The sequence below is a fragment of the Vombatus ursinus genome, unplaced genomic scaffold (genome assembly GCF_900497805.2).
Source record: "Vombatus ursinus unplaced genomic scaffold, bare-nosed wombat genome assembly UNPS02014830.1, whole genome shotgun sequence".
In the NCBI taxonomy this organism is placed as follows: Eukaryota; Metazoa; Chordata; class Mammalia; order Diprotodontia; family Vombatidae; genus Vombatus; species Vombatus ursinus.
In genome coordinates, this window is record NW_020954608.1 from 9,473,182 (window position 1) to 9,493,428 (window position 20,247).

At 38.4% G+C, this 20,247-nt stretch overlaps 1 protein-coding gene across 1 annotated transcript in view; it reads left to right on the top strand.

Moving 5' to 3' along the window:
* COG5 (component of oligomeric golgi complex 5) overlaps positions 1–20,247 on the top strand; it is a 361,274-nt gene that overhangs the window by 315,675 nt on the left and 25,352 nt on the right. The window contains exons 15-17 of the mRNA XM_027838594.1: positions 6,224–6,334; positions 8,236–8,298; positions 16,591–16,694. Of these exons, the coding sequence (XP_027694395.1) occupies positions 6,224–6,334; positions 8,236–8,298; positions 16,591–16,694 (278 nt within the window). The remainder of the gene's footprint in view (positions 1–6,223; positions 6,335–8,235; positions 8,299–16,590; positions 16,695–20,247) is intronic.

Genomic DNA, 20,247 nt, shown 5'->3' on the forward strand with positions numbered 1-20,247 from the left:
ATCTAAGCCATGGATTTAGAACGCAAGCGTCATGTAATTTAGCATCCAGATATATAAAAATTAGAATCAGTAGCTGGGAGAAAGGGGTCTAATGTCCACAGACTTATACAGTTTTTCATCTTATCTCAGCCAATAGGATGGGAGTCAGGAGTAGGTCACCAGGAATATAAATTCAGAAGGAGGGCATACAGTCAGTCTGTGAGGAATGGCTGATCAGCCTTTACCTTATAAAGCTTAACAAGAGTACTGCCAGTGTTAAGGCCACAAACAACTCAAAGATACTTTGAGGGCAGTTTCATCATTAAAGACAGAGCCAGTTAAGAGCATATGGACAGAAGAATTTGTTTCAGGCAGAACAACTAGGGAAAACAAGTTGAGTAAATTTTTAGCATCTAGAAACTCTAGAAAAAGAATCTTTCTCATTTTGGTCCTAGGGAATAGGGTATATAAGACCTTTTGGGGAAAAGACACTGAATGAGTTCTTCCACAGAATAACTGAATTAGGAGAATTGCAGGTGAGAGGTACCTAGCTTAGACCCTTCATACCTTCAACTGTAGTTGAAGATTAAGGAAAGAGATTTTAGGAAATTTGAGAGATAATGCAATCTTAGCACTCTTTGTAAACAAAATCATCAGAGAGAGGGAGAAAAAGAGAGAGAGCATGAGTGATAAGGCTAGCAAGGACAAGACCTGGTAGAAGGAGGTCATTTTGAAAGAGAGAATTAAGATTCAATTCAAGAAATGCTTATTAAGCTTCCACTCCATGCAGAGCACTGTGCTAGATACTGAGGATAGATCTGGCACAACTCCTGCTTTCAGGAAGTTAATAATCTAATAGGGTAATGTACATAAATAATTATGATCTGCATAAGAGTGCAATAAGTGCAAAGGAGAAATTCTGGCGAAGCCATATGAAAGTTTGAGCAGGGAGAAATCACTTTCAGTTAGTGAAATTACAGAAAGCTTAGTGGAGGAAATGTCACCTGAAATAGGAATTGAAAGAAGAGAGGGAGAGACTTCAACAGGAAGAGAGTAACAAGGGGAGAAAAAAAAGTTATCATATTCCACTCTAGTCTTTGGTAGTAATTATCCTTTTCAAACTCTAATGTATGTGGAGTGCTGATTTGATAGAGCAAGGAAAGGTGGGTGTGGGGAGGAGCAGGAAGACTGAATTTTTCCCACAAAGCGCATTCCCACAAAGATCATAATTGGAAGAGACCTTAGACATTGTCTAATCTAGCCCTGTCATTTTACAGAAATTGGCTTAGAGAGGAGTAACTACCCCAGGTCACCAAGGAAACAAGGGATAGAGCTGAAATTTCAAATGAGGTCTTCCAAATCCAGTATTCTTTCTCCTTTAACATTTTGTCTGGCCTCCAGGAAATTCAGGGGAAAGGAAGGAAGTAGTAGCCTTGATTTTACCTTTTTAACACCTCTTACATGTGCCCCTTACATATGCATCTGTCTTCAGGCCTTCATCACCCGATGCCTGGACTATTGCAATGTCCTCAATGTGGCCAGTCTGCCTGCCACACATCTCTCCCCACTCTAGTCCATCTTTTACTCAGCTGTCAAAGTGATCTTTCTGAACTGCGAGTCTCACCATGTCAGCCCCCTTCCTAATAAACTTCAGTGGCTCTCTTTCACCTCCAGAGTCAAATATAAAATCCTCTGATGTTCAAAGCCCTTCATAACCTTCCCTCTCACACACATCTTTCCAGTCTTCTTACTCCTTACACTCCCCCAAGTATTCTTCAATCCAGTGACACTGGCCTCCTTCCTGTTACTTCTACAAGATTATAACATATAATCAAGAATTAGTTGTAACAAAATGAGGTGAAAATTGTCAGATATTTTTGAGCATTTATTACAAGCACTTATGTGCATAATAATCTAGTGAATAATTTTCATATCTCTTTTATCCATTCATACAAGCATTTATTAATCATTTTCTGTGTGCAGAGAGCTCTGTGCTAGAAGCCAAGGGACTTAAAATTATTGTTAAAAGATCCATCCATGCCTTCGTCGACCTTACAGATTAATAAGGGAATAAAATACACAAACACAGAAGTAAATATATTAGGTAGCTGCCAAACAAAGGCTAGAGGGTAAATTATTACAAAGAGAATCAAGGAAGGGCACAACTTTTTCTCACTATAAACAAAGAGAAATTATTATATCTTTTTTTTAAAACCTACTCTATCAGCTGTAACTAATCCATTTCTTAATTGGTTTGTATGCAAATAGGTACCTATGGAACAAAATTTTAATTGTCTCTTATTTATTTTTCTTGAGTAGGTTTCATTTACCTTTTAAATATTAAATATTAACAAATGTTAAATCAAAATATGATCAATTTTTAAATGTTTTCAGGGCTTTAGTGTTAGTTTTTTTGTTTTGCTCTTGGTCTGTCTATCAGTTTTAGATTTAACTCAGGCAAGTGTTTAATCTTCTTCCCTAAAACTCATGCATTTAGAAGTGGGCTAGGGGTCAGAAGTTATAAGTTTTTAATGCCTACACACCTGCTCACCCATACATGGCATGACCTTGGACAAGCAGCTAACCTTCTCGGAGTTTTCATTTGAGAAATATAAGTCTGCCTTTTAGGGGTATAAATGAGGGCTAATAAATAAATTTCACACAATCACAGAATTTTGCAGTCGAAGGGAACCTCACTGACCATCTAGTCCAGTTCATATCTGAAAAAAAAATGCTCACTAAAAACATACCCAAGCAGTCAGCCAACTCTGATCAAAGAGCTCTAGTAAAGGGGAACCCACTGGCTTTGAAGGACTCCCATTCTACTTTTTGATACCCCTAATTGTTAAGCAGTTTTCTGACATTAAGCCTAAATTTGCCTCTCTACAAAAAATTATATTCTTTGCTTCAAGTTCTACCTTCTAAAGCCAAACCGAACAATTGATCAAAATGTACTTATTCAGTACCTACTATAAGCTAGTCACATATACCACCCTCCCACCCTACCCCCACCCCCGCAAACACTAGGGTTACCAAATCAAAATGAAATAGTCCTTACCCTCAAGGCATTATAAGGGCAGAATCAGGATTTAGATATAGACATATTAAAAGCAGATACAAGGTAACATTAGTAGTGAGGAAGGGACCCAGAAACTAGGGAGACCAGGAAAGGCCTCACCCATAGCATGGTGCCTGAGCTATGTTTTGAAGGAAGACCAGGATTCTAAAAGGTAAAGGTGAGGAGGGATTGCATTCCAGGCCCTGGGCACAGCCAGTATAAGTAAGCTCCATTGTGTCACTGTTAACACTGTGATCAAATAAATCTCCTTTGTTCAGTTTTACAGCCCTTCAAAATCTGGCCCTAACCTGTCTTTCCAGTCTTATTACTCATTACCCTCTTCCATGTGCATCAGAGTCCCTCTGGACCACTAAAATTTACTTAGTGGGGGATGAGAAAAGATAGTTTGGAATGGGGAGAAATTTGAGGCAGAGACCAATTAGCAGACTATTGATATGATCTAGAAAGGATCTGAACTAGGATGGGGGGAGGTTACTGTGTAGAGAGACAGGGACAGGTATAAGAAATATCAAAGAAATAGAAACAACTAAGTGATTAAATATGGGAGTGAGACAGAATGAGGAATACATAATGAGACATTTGAACTGGGATGATGGAGAAAGATGGTGGTGGCCTTAATAGTAATAGAGGTGTTTGAAAGAGGCTTTGAGGGAATAAACAATGAGTTCTGTTTTAGGCATGTCGAGTTTGAGATCCCTACGGGACATAGCCAGTAGACAGTGATGTAGCCTAGGGTTGGGAGATACACTAGGACTGGCTACAGAGAGCCAAGAGTCATTCGCATTAAGATGGTACTTAAAGCCATGGGAGCTATTGAGGTCAGCAAATGAGAGATGTAGAGAGAGAAGGAAAAAAAGGGCCCAAGACACGATGCGAATGATGACCCAACGGTTAGCACAGTGCCTGTCACATAGTAACAATTTAATAAATGCTTGTTGATCGATTTAGCAAAAGATAATGAAAAGGAGCAATCGGACGAATAGAAAGAGGACTGGGAGAAAGCAGTGTTGTGAAAACCCAGGAATGAGAAGTTATCTTGGAGGAAAGATTGGTCAACAGTGTTAGATGCTTACAGAGAGGTCAGTAGGGATTAGGACTGAGAAAAGGGCATGAGATTTGTCATTTAAGAGATCATTAGTAACTTTGGAAAGAGTAATTTCAGTTGAGTGATTAGGTAGAAAGCCATGTTGTCAAGAGTTGGGAACTGAGTGAGAGGAGAAGTAGAGACAATGAGTATAGACCACTTTTTCAAATAGTTTGGTTGAGGAATATAGATGAGGTGTTGGATAATAGCTTGAGGAAATGTTAGAGTCTAGTAAGGATGTTGGCAGGCTTTAGAGTGTTTGTACCCAGCAGGGAAGAAACCAGTAGATTGGGAGATATGAATGAATAAATGAATGAAGTCTTTATGAAGGACTTACTATGTGTAAATATTGAAGATGGGGGGGGGAGAGCAGTGGGATCAGTTTGCTAGAGAAGACAGGTGGGTTGGGGTCAAGTGTACATGTAAAGGAGCTGAGCTGCCTCTTCTCCCCTTCTCACAACCTCTTTCCATCAAAGACAGGAGGAAAGGAAGTAATAGTGGAAGACGTTGTAAAGAGGTTGGGAGACGGGCAGAACGGAGAGCTCCTCATGAATGGCCTCAGTTTTCTCAGTCAAGTAGGAGGTGAAGTCCTCTGCTAAGAGGATAGGAGAGGCTGAAGGAGTTTGAAGATAGAAATGGTTTGGATGTGGTGAAGAGGATAAAGTGGCAGTTAAGGAGAATTAAAAGGATTGGTTTGCAACCAGGAGGGTCTAGTTGAGATCAGATACCATAAATTTGTAGTGGGTAAAATCAGCCTAATTTTGTGACTTCTTCCAGCTCTCTTCAGCAGCATGTGTATGTATAGGAGAGAAGGTGACTTGTGAGAGTAATCCAGGGTTGGGGTTTGGTGAGGTACAAGTGGCCATAAGACAAGAGCCAAGGACTAGTCTAATCCCTTTTATACTGAAATGCTAGTGATTCCCTCCTTGCCTACCTCCGGTGTTCTCTTCTCTAGGCTAAACATCCCCAGTTTCTTCAATGGATTTGAGGCCCTTTACCATCGTGTTTGCCTTCCTCTGAACTTTCTGTAGCCCAAAAGTGTCAAACTCTTGTCCACCAATAACATTTAGCCCATATTAAAATGTCAGTGAGAAATGTTTAACTAAATAAATAAAAATAAAATACATCATAATGTTCTTATTGTTCAGTCAACTCTTCATGACCCCATTTGGGGTTTTCTTGGCAAAGATAGAGGAATGGTTTGCCGTTTTCCTTCTCCAGCTCATTTTACAGATGAGGAAACTGAGTCAAACAGGGTTGCTTAACCCTGCCAGGGTCACACAGCTAGTAAGTTTCTGAGGCCAGATTTGAACTCAGGTCTTCCTGACTCCAGGCCTGGTACTCTGTGCACTGCACCACCTGCCTACCCCTCACAGTATATCATAGACAATGTTAATTTGTGGTTTTCTAAGTCAATATGCATTCCACTTCTGTTTGAGTTAGACAAAACTGCTCTAATCCATCTATGTCTTTAGAATCTGATGTATATTTGTTACAAGGGTTTTGGTTTCCTCTTTCCCTGGTAGAATAGGTTAGGGGGGAGGAAGGGAAAAAAATGCTATGCTTGTTGATGGGGGGAAAAATGAGTTTAAAAAATCTGATGCCCAGAGCTGAACACAACACTATAATATTTAGTTTGTAGTTCACTAAAACTTAGCATTTAAATTTTTTTAAAAATTTATTTCTGAGTTTATAGTTCATGGAACAAACATTAGACAGATATTAGAGACTTAAGTGTATAGTTGGCCTAGTGACATGCACTTTCTTAGGAATAATAGCCAACACATACGAGACATGTTGGTCGCTGCTGTAGCTCCTATTAGGGGAATATCAGAGGGGTGTCACACCATCTAGTGGAGAACTCACGAGGTATTTCTTCATGTGTACCATATCTAGTTCTGTTTCTACATTTCCAGACCCATCTCTATTAATGTGTACCTAGGTCTTCTCCCAGTTCAAAGGTGTAACTTTTAGATTCTTGCATAATTAAAAGGCTCACTGATTCATGGTACCGATGTGTTCTAAGGTTAACGGTTTATCAACTTGTTTTAACCATTTTTATATGTGTTTATTTATTACAGCTCTCTACACAAGGAGAAGCAAGTCAGGTGATTGGTCCTCTTACAGAAGGACAGAGAAGGAATGTAGCAGTAGTTAATTCATTGTACAAGTTACACCAGTCAGTTATGAAGGTAAGCTTTCTTTATTCTTTCATTTTTATTAAACTCTTTTGATTTTGCCCCAGGCTTTCCCTTCCCCCAGATTAAGAGAATATATGAATTCTTAGGGCTTTTTATACTGATATGATAGAAAGTACAATAATTGTAAATAAGCAGAAAATTTATATGAGGAAAAATAATCTTTGATAGATTGGCCTTTCATTATAGGCATAGCCTCTGAGCTACACAGTTTGCTTAGTATTTTTTTTTTTCATTTTAACAACAACAACAAAAACGATGTTAGATCCTCATGCATTGGTGTTGATTTAGTTGTTTTTATCATCTAAGTGATTAACAATGAATCAAACGTGCTTCGTATTATGATAAAATGGGATGAGTGTTGGCTATATAAACAAAGGACTGCGTTCAATTTCTGTCTCTGCTGTTTACCACTTCTGTGATCTTGGGAAAGTCATTTAATCTCTGAACCTCGGCTTCTTCAATTATAAAATGAGAGAATTGACCTGTAAGACCTTGTAGGTCCAATCCCTTCAATAGATCATAAATCTGTGATCCTGTGAAGAATATAATTTGCCTTTGGTCTAGGAAAGACAAATTTGACATCAATCTATGTTGAAATGAGTATATACTTGAACCCTTCACTGAATAAAGCAATTCCTCATTGTCAAAAATGGCATATAAGTCACTGAAATTTCTCACTCTTCTTTCCAGTGATTAGCTCTAAGTAGATTCATTTCAAGTTTAAAAATATGTAGTATGTTCTTTTCACTTTCCTTGGGTGACATGATCGAATTTTTTCTATTAATAGTACTTCTCACAGAATAAATTGTTGATTGATCTTTAACCTTCATACATATTATCCAAGATGTTTTGAATTACTGACTCCTAGGAAAGATGCATATTCTGTTTGAAAGTAAAAATATGAGGTCCTTATGATACTATTGATGGTAACAATTTGAACATGCTTTATTTAACCAAACCTTGTGGATCATGTTCTTTAGGGAAAAAATGTAATATTTGGGAAGCTTGAAAAAATGAGAAGTTAAATGATATTCTCATGTTTTTGGCATAGAGTATGGTAGGTATTTCAGATTATTTAAGAGAGTCTTTATTATTTTGTTAATTTAAGTATTTGGACAATTCCTTTGTGAGTTAGTCATATTACAAAAGGTATATTTTGCGTACTAAGCGAAACATATAAAATGATCATTTCCTTAACAAATTACCGCTACCAAAAAAAAACAGCAATCCTAAGGTTGTATTTTTTCATGCCATCTCATTATTATTCTAGAGAACCAGAAGTAATGGAAGATTCTGTTGAAGCAGAATTTAAATGTCTCTATTGATACTCTCAAGATTTTTTTTTAATAATGTTCTGTATTGATTTGTAAAAAGTGAAATGTCGGGCATTTGTGTTTTAAGGACATCTTGAAAATTAGATTCTGTTCCAAATTCCCCTTGGGGAACTGAGGCATTGATTTTCTTCTTTCCCTTCTCTCTCCCTTCCTCTCTGTCTTTCCTCTCCCTCTTTTCTCTTCTCTTCCTTTCTTTTCATTTTATATGTCTTTCCCCCTTCTTTCTCTTCTTTTTTGGTATGTGACATAAATGTACTACTTTGTCACTGAGTTTTATCAGCTATGCTTCTGTACTGGTAATGAATTTAAGAAAAAAACTTTAATATTTTTGATATTTCTCATTCTTTAATGTGCCGTATGCTGTTTTTTAAAATAGCCCGCATATATCAAAAAGTACAAATGAATTTTTGAAATATTATGAGAAATGTCTCTAACATTATGAGCATAATTTAAATATATGGTCTTGAGAACCTGTGTTGTTAGTTTCTGGTCACATCCAATAATGGCAGGCATAAATGACTTCAACAAAGTTTTGCTTCAATTAAAACTCTTTTTTAGGTAATTTCCAACCAAAGTTCATTCCCAGCAGCAGCAGAGGAAACAATTGCTGTAGCCCTAAAGGTAAAATAATTCAATTTATTCTTTAATATTTACTTACCTGATAAATTAGAAGTGATTTAAGAATACTATTTTGTATTATTTGAGGTTAAAAACTCACATTTAAAAAGTTTAAAAGTTAGAATACACCCATCCCTTGACTTATGAACAAAATTCCTTCTGGGAGAACCTTCTACAAGGTGAAAATTCACATAGTAAAAATCCTATTTTTCTTCGTTTTGATGAGAAAAAATATGTAGCATTCTCGGCCTCAACCCCCAAGGTCACTCCTTTTCATCAAAATATGCCTTAATAGAAACACACTTAAATAATGTTAATGGCATTTACCAAAAGGGAAAGGCTGGTGTGTGAGTATTGAGGTAGAAAGAAGATGAAGTTGGAGTGAGTTGGTCTGCCGCTGGAGGCAGCTGGTGGCACAGTGAAGAGAGCAGTGGGCCTGAAGTCAGGAAGACTGGTGTTCAAACCTGGCCTCAGGTACTTTATTATTAGCTGTGTGACCCTGGGCAAGTCATTTGACTTCTGTTTGCCTTAGTTTCCTCAACTGTAAAATTGGAATAATAATAGCACTTACCTCACAGGGTTGTTGTGAGGATCAAATGAGGCTCAAATATTGGAAAAAGTTCTAACACAGCACCTGGCACATAGTAGATGCTATATAAATGCTTATTCCCTTCCCTCTTCTGGCTGAAGTGCGAAAAACCAAAAAGGTAAGAGTACTCAACTCAGGAAATTCCATAGGATCTCCATTTCTCATCCAATTCTGGAGCTGTCTGTACAGATTTGAAGGGCTTAATTCTTTGAACTGCAGGCTGTGGGCTTCATGGCTGCTGAAGCCACACCAATGGGGAGGGACACCAAACCATGATTTCATTTGATTACTGATTCCTTTCCATTGTCAGTGTGTGTGTGTGTGTGTGTGTGTGTGTGTGTGTGTGTGAGATGACTGCTGTTCTTGTGGTGGTTATGGTTGATCCTTATTGGTTTAGAGCATATGCATTTAGTTTCATGGCTGCTATTTGGAGGAAGTTAACCATAATAGGTAAAAGTGATTCATTTAGTGAACAATAAGTATAGATAATTATTGTCCATTACAATGAAAATTTGTAGAGCCAGTGTCTGTAGAGTGAGAGGTACCCGAGGGAGTGTTCACATACTGCTCTGCAGGGTGGATGGCATGGACCTGAACACCTCAATCATAGAGTTTTCAATGGGGATGAGGCCTTAGAAATCATCTGGTACAACCCCCTAATCTTATCAAGGATGAATTTGAAGTCCAGAGCCATGGAGTGATTTGTTCCAAATCTAATACTGATAGTTAGGGACAGAGCCTTGATTTAAACCCAGGGCTTCTATCAGTCCAATGTTCTTTCCACCACATACACTTGTAATGATTCTTATGAAGGGTTACTGCATCTCTGAATAAGAGCCTGTCCTTCCTGAAGTTGAAGCTGTGGCCCAGGAGCCCAAATCCCATTCTGCAGCATGGTCTTTTTAATCATTTGTTCACTCCACACATCCACCATTCTCTTCTGAAACATCCACCCAATCTAGTGTTTGTAGTGCTGAATTCCCAGAGCTAACATATTTCCATTCAAATGCCTGTTTTTCTACTGCCACCAGATTAGCCCAGGACTTCTTGAAAAGTCCACCTCCAGCCCAGCACCTTAAGACCTAGATTCAGGTAGAATTAGTCTAGGCCATTTTGATTATCAAACTCTGAACCACTGTTTTCTAAACATTTTGTTTTATTCATTAAAGTTTCATACACAAAGTCAGCATTAGATAAAGGGCTTTCTTTAAAGCCCGGAAGATCTGAGTTCGAGTTCCACATGGCATACATACTGTCTTTGTGACACTAGGCAAATCACTTAACCTCTCAGTGTTCTATGAAACTCACCGTGACTATAAGTTGCAGAGAACATGTCTATCTGCAATGGTAGAGGGACTCCCCCTCCCAAGAGTTCCCTATAGTAATAGAGTAATAGGTCTAGTCCAGTGGTTTCAAACTCAAATAGCAATGGTTCCCCATTGGTCACATATTGACTTAGAAAACCATAGATTAACATTAGTTATATCTTATTTTTATTTAGTTTGTTAAATATTTCCAAGTTACGTTTTAATCTGGTTTGGGCTTCACTCTGCTGTTGTGGCTTGCATGGGACCACTGGGCTGTATATTTGACACCCCTGGTCTTGTTCAGAAGGGCAGAGTCTCCTTCCTTCTATAGTAGAAGGAGTCCTGAATTGGAAGACCTAAGTTCAGTCCTACCTCTGCTGCTTTGGACAAGTCATTTATCCTTTCCATCCCTCAGTTTACTTATCTGTAAGATGAGGGGGACTGAGACTAGATGATCTCTAGGCTCCTTATTATTTCTGTATTGAATTTGGAAACTGTGAGGCAGATCATAGTTCCAAGTTCTTTAATACATTGTATTCCATCATTAACAATTAGGAGAATTCCTGTAGATAATGGTAATATATAGACCAAAAGCCTAGCTAGATCTTTAAGAAGATACAAACTACTTCCTTTTTTTCAAGGGCCAACTTGGGTACTGTCTTTTCCATAAAGTCTTTTCCTGATTTTCTCTAACTAAAAGGTATCTCTTCTTGGACCTCTTTTTTAGGTTCCTCATATTCTTCCTTTTCTCATTATTATTATTATTATTAGTATTAGTACTAGTATGCTTTTTTTTATCTAGACCTATGATGTCATTGGTATAAGGATCTCCCAGCAAAGAAAACTTCACCAATGAGGAACAACTATTCTGTAATTTAGTCTCAGAGATTAAGTGGCTTACCTGGAGTCATGCAAAGAGTGTACATCAGACCCAGATCTTCTTAACTGTATGGCCTATTCTTTATCCACTAAGCCTCACTGCCACTTGTATATTTTTCGTTAACCCCATTAGACTGTAAGCTTCTTGAGGTTGAATACTATGTTTTATTTTATGTTTGTATCCCTAGCATCTTACATAGTACCTTGCTCATATCAGTGGGCCCAACAGTAATTACTATAATAGCAAGGCATAATTAATATTCATTATAATGATTGGAATTTATCAAGAAAAATTTAGATTATATTCAGTCTATTCTACTTGTAAAGGCAGGGAAGTATGTAATACATTTTTGAAAAATTCACATAAAATGGTTAATTTTTTTAAAAGCTGTTGACAAAGGGATGGACTTAATTTTCTGGAAAATTCATTTATATAGAATGTTACTCCCTAATAATGCCAGCTAAATTATATATTACTCTTTATATGTATATAGCAAAGCAATCAATATCTACACATGGCAATTTAGAACAAAAAGTGGTTTTAAATAACTTAGGCATAACACTTAAAATAAGGTACTCCCAAAGCTATTATAATTAAACAACTTCATTACTAATGTGTTCATTAATGTTAACAATGCCATTTGGTGACATGTTAGATAGTGCTTCTTATATGAGAGGAAAAGAAACCAAAGCCCAAAATAACATAGAATTTTTAGTTCAAACATTAACAAGGTAGAAAAGGAAAAAAAGGTTATTATGTCTTTTTTTTATTTTAGAAGAAGTATGTTTTAATACCTCTTGTGTCACACAATGAAAAGATACATATTTTTGGTTCTTGGGTTTCAGCCAGTTACTCCACATTATAAATTATATCCGTAAGGTCTAAGGGATTTAATAAGATGCTCATAGCTTTACAGAAGTGAATGAGTTTTCCTTTTTTATCTTCAAGTAATTTAGTTATTTTTACTTAAATATTCCTAATTGTTCTCAAGATGTTTATCCACTGTCAGTGTTCCCGTAGCATATGTAGTTGCGTTTAAAATTGTCCAATGCTGTAACCAAACTTGATTGGTCCAGAACTCTCCTTGCTAGTGCTCTTTTCCCACTTTATTCTTAAAGTCAGGACCACAAAGCCAACTTTTTTTTTTCTTGGCGAGGCAATTGGGATTAAGTGACTTACCCAGAGTCACACAGCTAGTGAGTGTTATGTGTCTGAGGCCAGATTTGAACTCAGGTCCTCCTGACTCCAGGGCCAGTGCTTTATCTGCTGCACCACCTAGCTGCCCCACAAGGCCAAATTTTTTAGCAAACTAGAATGCTTACCAATGCAGGAAACCCCTCCCCCCGCTTTTGTTCCTCCTACCATGACTTTCTTAGGGGACTTCCAGGAAAAGAGTCCTTGGGGAACAAACTTCGAAGTAGTCTGATCCGTAGGTAAAAAGAATACATGTTAAGTATGATATTCTCTAAAGCACCATCTCCTAGACAACTTGGTAAAGGAAGACGTATGTACAAAGTGCACTGTACTAGGTCTTAGAAGACTGCCAAAGAAGAGCAAGGGGAGGAGGAAAGCACCACGGTCAAAACTTTGGGAAATACTTGCATTCAAGGATTGAAAAGAGAATGAGGAAGTGAGATAGAGAAGGAGTTGTTAGGAAGGAGGCATGAGAGACAACAGGAAAAAAATATATATCTGAGTCAATGGAGAAGAGTATCTAGTACTAGCAATAATCAAGAAGCCAGAAGCTATGGAGAAATCTAGGCAGCTGTAGACTGAAAAAAAGCCAATTGTACATGACTGTTCAGAGGACATTAGTTTCCATAGTAGTTTCAGTATGATGACAGGAGTTAGAAACCTGATTTTATATGGGGTACAGACAGTGAGGAAAGGGTGGCATTGGCTACTGAGAGCTTGGTAAAGATGTTTAATAGTCATGGGAAGAAGAGAAACAGGATGGTAGCTGCATGGGCTAAAAGGAAAGAATGAAAAGGTTTATTCAGATTAGAGAGTCCTGAACATATTTGTAGACAGAAATGAAGGAGACAGTGGAGAGGGAGAGATTTAGGATGCATGAAGGAGGAGAATAACTACTTCAGTAGAATCCTAGAGGATGTAGGAAAGAAAAGGATGACAGATACAGGTAGAAGGATTAGCCTTCCTGAGGGAGTAGGAATACTTCTTCTTCTATGACCATTGAAAACAAAGAAAAATGATTGATTCTAACCACTTTTGAGAAACAGATGAGGTAGTGATGGTGGTCTAAATTTTCTCAATGAAGTAGAAGGCTAGGCCATCTGCTTTAAATATGGCAGATATTATATGGGAAGTATCTGGGGGCTTAGGGAGAGAGGAAAAGGTTTGGGATACTTGTTATGGTGAATCAGTAAGAAATTCAATATGAGTAAAATAGAAAAACTGTCTAGCAATAGTGATAGACATTCTGCCAGAGGTTACATAACCTAAATTTGTAGTAGATAATATCACCTCCATTTTGTTTTCTTTTTTCCAGTTTTGCTCAGCTGTCATTGAGTAGAGTAGAGAAATTGGCTGGTGGAAGTTCCCTGGAATGAGAATTCATAGCTGAGGATCCACGGAAGGTTGGAGGCAAGAGACTGTAGGGTAGCTGATGAAATATTAAAGTGGCTGATTTTAGGCACTAAGGCTGGATATGGAAGCCAGCAAAACCTGAGTAAGAGAGATAAACTAGTGAGATATGAGTGGCTCAAGGGAATAGAAGTCTTAATAGGACAAAATGGAATTAGAGTGAAAAGTTTTAATCTTGAAAAATGGTGAAATTCTTTTTTAAATAATATTTTTTCTCAATTATATGTAATGATTATTTTTAACATTCATTTTTTAAAAATTTTGAGTTCCAAATTTTCTCCCTTTCTCCTTTTTTCCTCTCTCTGAGAGGGTAAACAATTTGATATAGGTTATAAATGTGTAGTCATGCAAAACATATTTCCATATTAGTCATGTTGTGAAACAAAACACAGCCCCTCCCCCCCAAAAAAAGCCATGAAAAAAATAAAGTGAAAAATAGTATGCTTTGATTTGCATTCATATTCTGTCGATTCTTTCTCTGGAGTTGGAATGCAAAAAATGGTGAAATTCTAAGTAATGTTAAAGTCTAAGTTGGGACCACATTGGTGTGGCAGAAATGGGGTAGATAAAGAGGTTACAGAATTGTACAATGAAGTTATTAGTTGAGTTGACTAGCGCAGTGCTCTATACATAACGAGCATTTAATAAATACATATTGAGTCCCTCAGTGATGACAGTAGGGGATCGGATGAGAGGGGAAGAAGATAAGCCTACTGATACTTCTAGTGATGACAGTGCCTTACGCTAAAAATTGGTCATGTCTTACCACATAACTCTAAACGAAGATCAGTCAAAAATCACAGAACTTCTGAGTTAGAAGGAGCTCAAAGTGGCCATCTAATGCAACCCAAAACTAGAAAAAAAAATAATACCCCCAAAATTATACCTGACACTTGTCATCCAACCTTTCCTTTTTTTTTTTTTTGGCTAGGCAATGGGGTTAAGTGACTTGCCCAGGGTCACGCAGCTAGTAAGTGTCAAGGGTCTGAGCCTGGATTTGAACTCAGGTCCTCCTGACTCCAGGGCTGGTGCTGTATCCATTGCACCACCTAGCTGCCCCCATCCAACTTTTTCTTGAAAACCTCCAATGAGGTGGAACCCATTATCTGCCAAAGCAGCCCATTCCAGCTGTAGTTGTTAGAAAAATTTTTCTGACATCAAGACTAAATTTGGCTTTTTTCAACTTTCACCCATTGAAACAAATTTCAGTAATGAATTTGCTAATTAGTCTGCCCTAAAACACCTTCCCATAATTATAAATAGACCTGGGAGAGACCAGACTATGAGATATGACTAGGGAGGATAGGACAGAATTCCAGGGTCTTTTGGCCCTCTTAACAGGTGAGCAATACTGTCAGGTTGCTGTTTGCATGAAGAAAGAGGAAGCTGGGGTGAAAAGCTTAAAAATTTCCTCAGAAAAGGGCCTTTTCCATTGAAGTCAAACCCTGAAGCTTTGAGGCCTAAGAATTAAAATGGTTTTTGAACTTGAGTTAGATAATAGTTGGACTGATTCCAAATTTAGAGGAGTTTCTACATAAGAGAATAGTCCAAGGGCTCGTATCTGATTATATTTTATCCTATAATGAAACAGGGAACTCCTAAAGATTTTCAAATAGCAAAGCAACATGGTCAGATTAGTTAGTTAGGAAAATTATTTTTTTGTTTTTGTTTTTGTTTTTCTTTTTAGGCAATTGAGGTTAAGTGACTTGCCCAGGGTCACACAGCCAGTAAGTGTCAAGTGTTTGGTCTGAGGCCAGATTTGAACTCAGGTCCTCCTGACTTCAGGGCCAGTGCTCTATCCACTGCGCCACCTAGCTGCCCTGGAAAATTATTTTGGTAGCTGAGGAGAGACTAGAGCTTGAAAAATGATTACAGTAATCCAGGCAAGATGTGAGGAGGGTCTAGACTAGAGTGCTGGTCATGCTGGTATCGAAAAGGGAACAGGTGGGAGAAAGGCAGGATTGACAGAACTTGGTAAGTGACTGGCAGTGAAGGATGAGAAAAAGAAAATAGTTGAAGATGTCCCTGGAATTTAAGCATGTGTGACTAGGAAGATAGTGGTGATACCATCTCTAGAAAAAAAAATAACAAAGCTGACATTTGTATTGTGCTTTGGGGCTTGTGATGCACTTTACTGTCTTATCTCATTTGATCCCCCAAAACCTAGAGGTAGCTAGATGGCACAAAGTTGACTTCGGAGTCAAGAAGACCTGAGTACAGATGCTGCCTCAGAAATTTATTAGCTACATACCCCTTATAGTAAAAGCACCTCCCTCCTCGGTTTGTTGAAAGGATAAAATGAGATACTATTTGTAAAGCTCTTTGTAAACTGTAAAGTTCTATAAAAATACTAGGTTATTGATTTTTGGAGCTATTATTTTCCCCAGTTTACAAATGAGGAAGGTAAGGCTTACAGAGGGGTTGACTTTCTGAGGGTCACACGCTACTAAGAATCTGAGGTAGGATTCACACTTGGGCCTTCTTGATCCCAAGTCCAGCACTCTATTTCCACTGTGTCACCTGCTGCCTCTTTGAGCAGGTTTGGGGGGCAAGTTGGTGAGTTCAGTTTTGAACAATCTGAGGGGCTAATGAGACATCCAGGTAGAATGAAACAACAGCATAGTTAGAAACACATCTGGTGTATTTACTCATTTCCTGAAGCTTGTTTACTCAAGCTGGATATATAAATTTGAAGTCATCTATATAGAGGGTATATTGGAATCCATGAGGAGGAGACGGAATTTCCAAGGGAGAAATTGTGGAAAGAAGAAAAGGGAATTTCTATTTAGAAATTTATAGATACAGTCTTAATTAGGTCCTAAAAAAAATGCAGTCCTTTTACCCAGAACTCTTTTCACATATCAGAGTTTTCTTTGTAGGTTTTTCTCAGCTTTATTCCTGTTTTTGTTTTAAAGACAGTCCATGCTCTTATGGGAAATGCTGTGCAGCCTTTGCTGACTTCAGTGGGAGATTCAATAGAGGCCATAATCATCACCATGCATCAGGAAGACTTTTCTGGGTAATCACTTGTTATTGAAATATACTTATACTGTGCATTGTGTTCTGCCACACACCTTATCTTGGTTCTCGTCATTTCATGCCGAGACTATTAAAAACAGTTTCTTCAACTGGTCTTAGTTGGTCCGCTCCTCCTTACTCTAGTCCAACTGGCATACTACTGCTCAATTAACTCTTCTCATTTAATGCTTGTCATATTGCTCTTCTAATTAAGAACTGACAGTGACTCCCCATCTTCATCAGATTAAGCTTGGAATTTTCATCTTGGCATTCAAAGTCTTCTATTAACTGACTATTTTACCTGGGTAATCATATTTCTCACCAATTCCCCCGTCTCATTCCATATACACACTACTGTCATTTCAACTAATACCTTCCCTCTTCCTTGTCAATACAAATCCTGCATTTGCTTCATGACGTAGACCGAGATTCACATCTCCCATGGTACCTCCTTAGACTAGTGCCAGTCCATAATGAGCTTTCCTTTCTCTGAATCCTTTTGGCAATTTTGTCTTTAAAATGTGACCCTGTGTTTTGTTCTGTCTTATACTGTTCCTTATTTTACATATATATGTCTTATCCAGGTTTTAAGTTACTAGAGGAACCACAGAATGTAGCACATTTCAGAACTTTGTAAAGTTTCCGAGTGTTTCTAGATTAAATAGTTTAAAATTTTAAGCTGTTTAAGGCTCTATCAGCAGACAGTTTGAAAGTTTTCTTAGCAAATGCAAAGGACAATTTTTCAATTCAGTCCCATTCTTGTTTGTTCAAAAGCTTGTTTTACCCTCTGGAAGCTTGCATTAACCCGCTCTAGAGCAGTATTCCATAAATTCATTGAATTTCATGAACTCTACCACACTGCTTCTCTTTTAATTGTAAGAAAGGATTTCTGCATTGGTTGGTCAGAAGGTTAGGTCTGATGGGCTCAGGTTCCTTCCAGCTCTGAGGTTCTGTGAACGTTTATTAACCATCTGATTTGTGAAGGATGCCATGAGGGGTACTGAGGAAAATGCACAGTTCAGATGGGGGCCAGGTCCTTGACCTTGTAGACCGTTCAGACTTATGAAGGTTTAGGCACAAATGCAGATCTCTCTGTTACTGTCTACAGTATCCCAGATAAGGGCATTAAAATTAAAGAGATTAACCAAAATTATATTTTATCTCATTTAGGCCTCACAACAACCCTGTGATGTGTAGGTACTTTTGCTATATCTATTTTACAGAAGAGGAAACTGAGGCTCACAGAGGTTAAATGACTTGCTGTGGGACACACAACTATGAAGTGTCCAAGGCAGTATTTGAACTCAGGTCTTTCTCACTCCAAGCCCGCGGCTCTATTCACTACCTAGCTACTTCTGTTGTATCTTTTTCTTTTCAAGAATATTCAGAGGAGAGGAAGCTAGGTGGCACAGTGGATCGAGTGAATAGGCCATAGAATCAGGAGGACCCGAGTTCAAATCCAGCCTCAGACACTAGCTGTGTGACTCTGGGCAAATCACTTAACTCTGATTGCCTACCCTTACCCCCACAAAAAAAGAATATTCAGAGGTACAGAAAAGCTGAGTGATTTTTTTTTAGAAATGTAGTTTACACTTTTGTGTTAGATAAAGAGTTAGAATCTTTATCACCCTAGCTTGGTAAGAAGCTGGGTCACCTGAAGTTTCTCAGTCAAACTAATCAGGAATGTCTGCTAAGAATGAGGCTTAAAACTGATTACTTCTGAGGGGGATGGGTTGTTCATGTACTTGTTGATAAGATGGTATTTTTCAGGTGAGCAATTATTACTTAGATATATCCTGCACATATAGAGGTTAGCAGCCATGAACCAATTTCCCAAATGAGCTTATTAGTAGGATGATTTTTAAATGTGGCTTCAGTATGCCATGAAGAAATCCTATTCAAGCAGAAAGCATTCTACCTTTGTTATCAAACCTCTGTTTACCATGCAGGGGATAAGGCTCTTAGGGACAACAGAACACAATCATATGCTCAGCCAGTGAAGGATGATAGAACCTTCAGGCTGGAATAATTTCATGAAGGTCCCCAATACCAGCTCCATTTCTCCAGTTAGGCTGTATCTAAGAGACCTAAGAGTGATGACTGCCTGCTGATTATGTTCCCAGAAATTTTCTGTGATGGAGATTCTTTGCATGATTTTCTGTTGGAATGAAAGATGCTGCCCCCAAGGCCATCTAGGAGCCTAGGATCATTAGAACTTGTGCAAACTATCTTGTGGAAAAGATCTGACCTTGTAATGTAAATGTAAACACCCTCTTTCTTTGTGACTGCAGCCTGTATTTGTGAAATGTGGCCTTTGTCACATCCCTGTCCCAGGGCATAAAACAGAGCATAGTTTGCCGGAGTGCTGAATGCAGGGCTGGTACCTCAAGCCATTTTTTGTTTCCATCATTTCCTGTGTGGCTGACCTGGATTTCAGGATCTCCAGAAACTCGCTTTCTGCACAATGAAATCACCTCTGAAACTCAGCCCTCCTGAGCACCCCTGTCCCTGGGCCTCTTGTTTTCCTCTGCTTAAAGGGGGTGGGGGGTAGACATTTGGCAGCTCCTCCCGGACCCTGTCTTTAAAGAGGGCAACTAGGGATTTTACCTCATCATTTCCCATCCAGCTGATCTGAGCACTTCATGCCCTCCAGAAACTTAACATTCTGTAAGATGAAATCAACCCTAAAACCCATACCTCCTCTGATCATTTCCCACCCCTGCTGTAAGACTTCATTCCCCAAGCCTGATAAGCTTCCCCACCCCCACGGCTTCTTTTTATGTGCTGTCTCTCCTCTTTGATGGCGAGCTTCTTGAAGGCAGGGAGTGTCTTATACCATTCTTTGTGTCCCCAGCACTTTGAATGGTGCCTGGCACATTTAGGCCCCTGCTAAACGTTTATTAACTATGGATAAAGTATATCATTTGAAATAATACTGCAGTCTAGCCTACTAATGGTTGCCCTACTTTAGCTCAACATAGACCCTTTTGAGTATCTCATTGACAGACATTCCTATCTTGGTTAGCCTGCAAAGTCGGATTGTGGTGTTTTCCAGTACGCTGAAGTATTGTTTCTTCCTGTGTCCGAAAAGGCTTTTCTGCATTTGCTTGATAAGTGCTAAAATTATTTTATCAAGGGATAAAACTTTTATTCCTCCCTTAGAAATAAAATGAAAATGCCTGACTAAAGTAATATATTGAAGAAAACTCATTCACACTAAAATTTATTCTGTCAGCCCAACATAAAATGACTTCTCTTGTTCTTTTCTGTTTTGATAGTAGGGAGAGGGTTAGAGACTAAGAAGATGTCAGGTACCTGAAAGCAGGCACAGTCCCTATCTCAAGGGATGGCAAGCTTGCTCACTTCAAGGATGTGAATGTTAGTGACTTCAGAGATTTGCCTGGCACTGGCTGACCTTGCTGATCCTCCACTATAGGGAGACAAGAGAAGCTGTGTGCAGAAAGACTTTATTCAGCACATTTGGTCCCAGACTTATAGGAATGTTGCAAGAAGCATTGTTCCTAGAGGATTCATTAATTGTCACCTTACCTTAT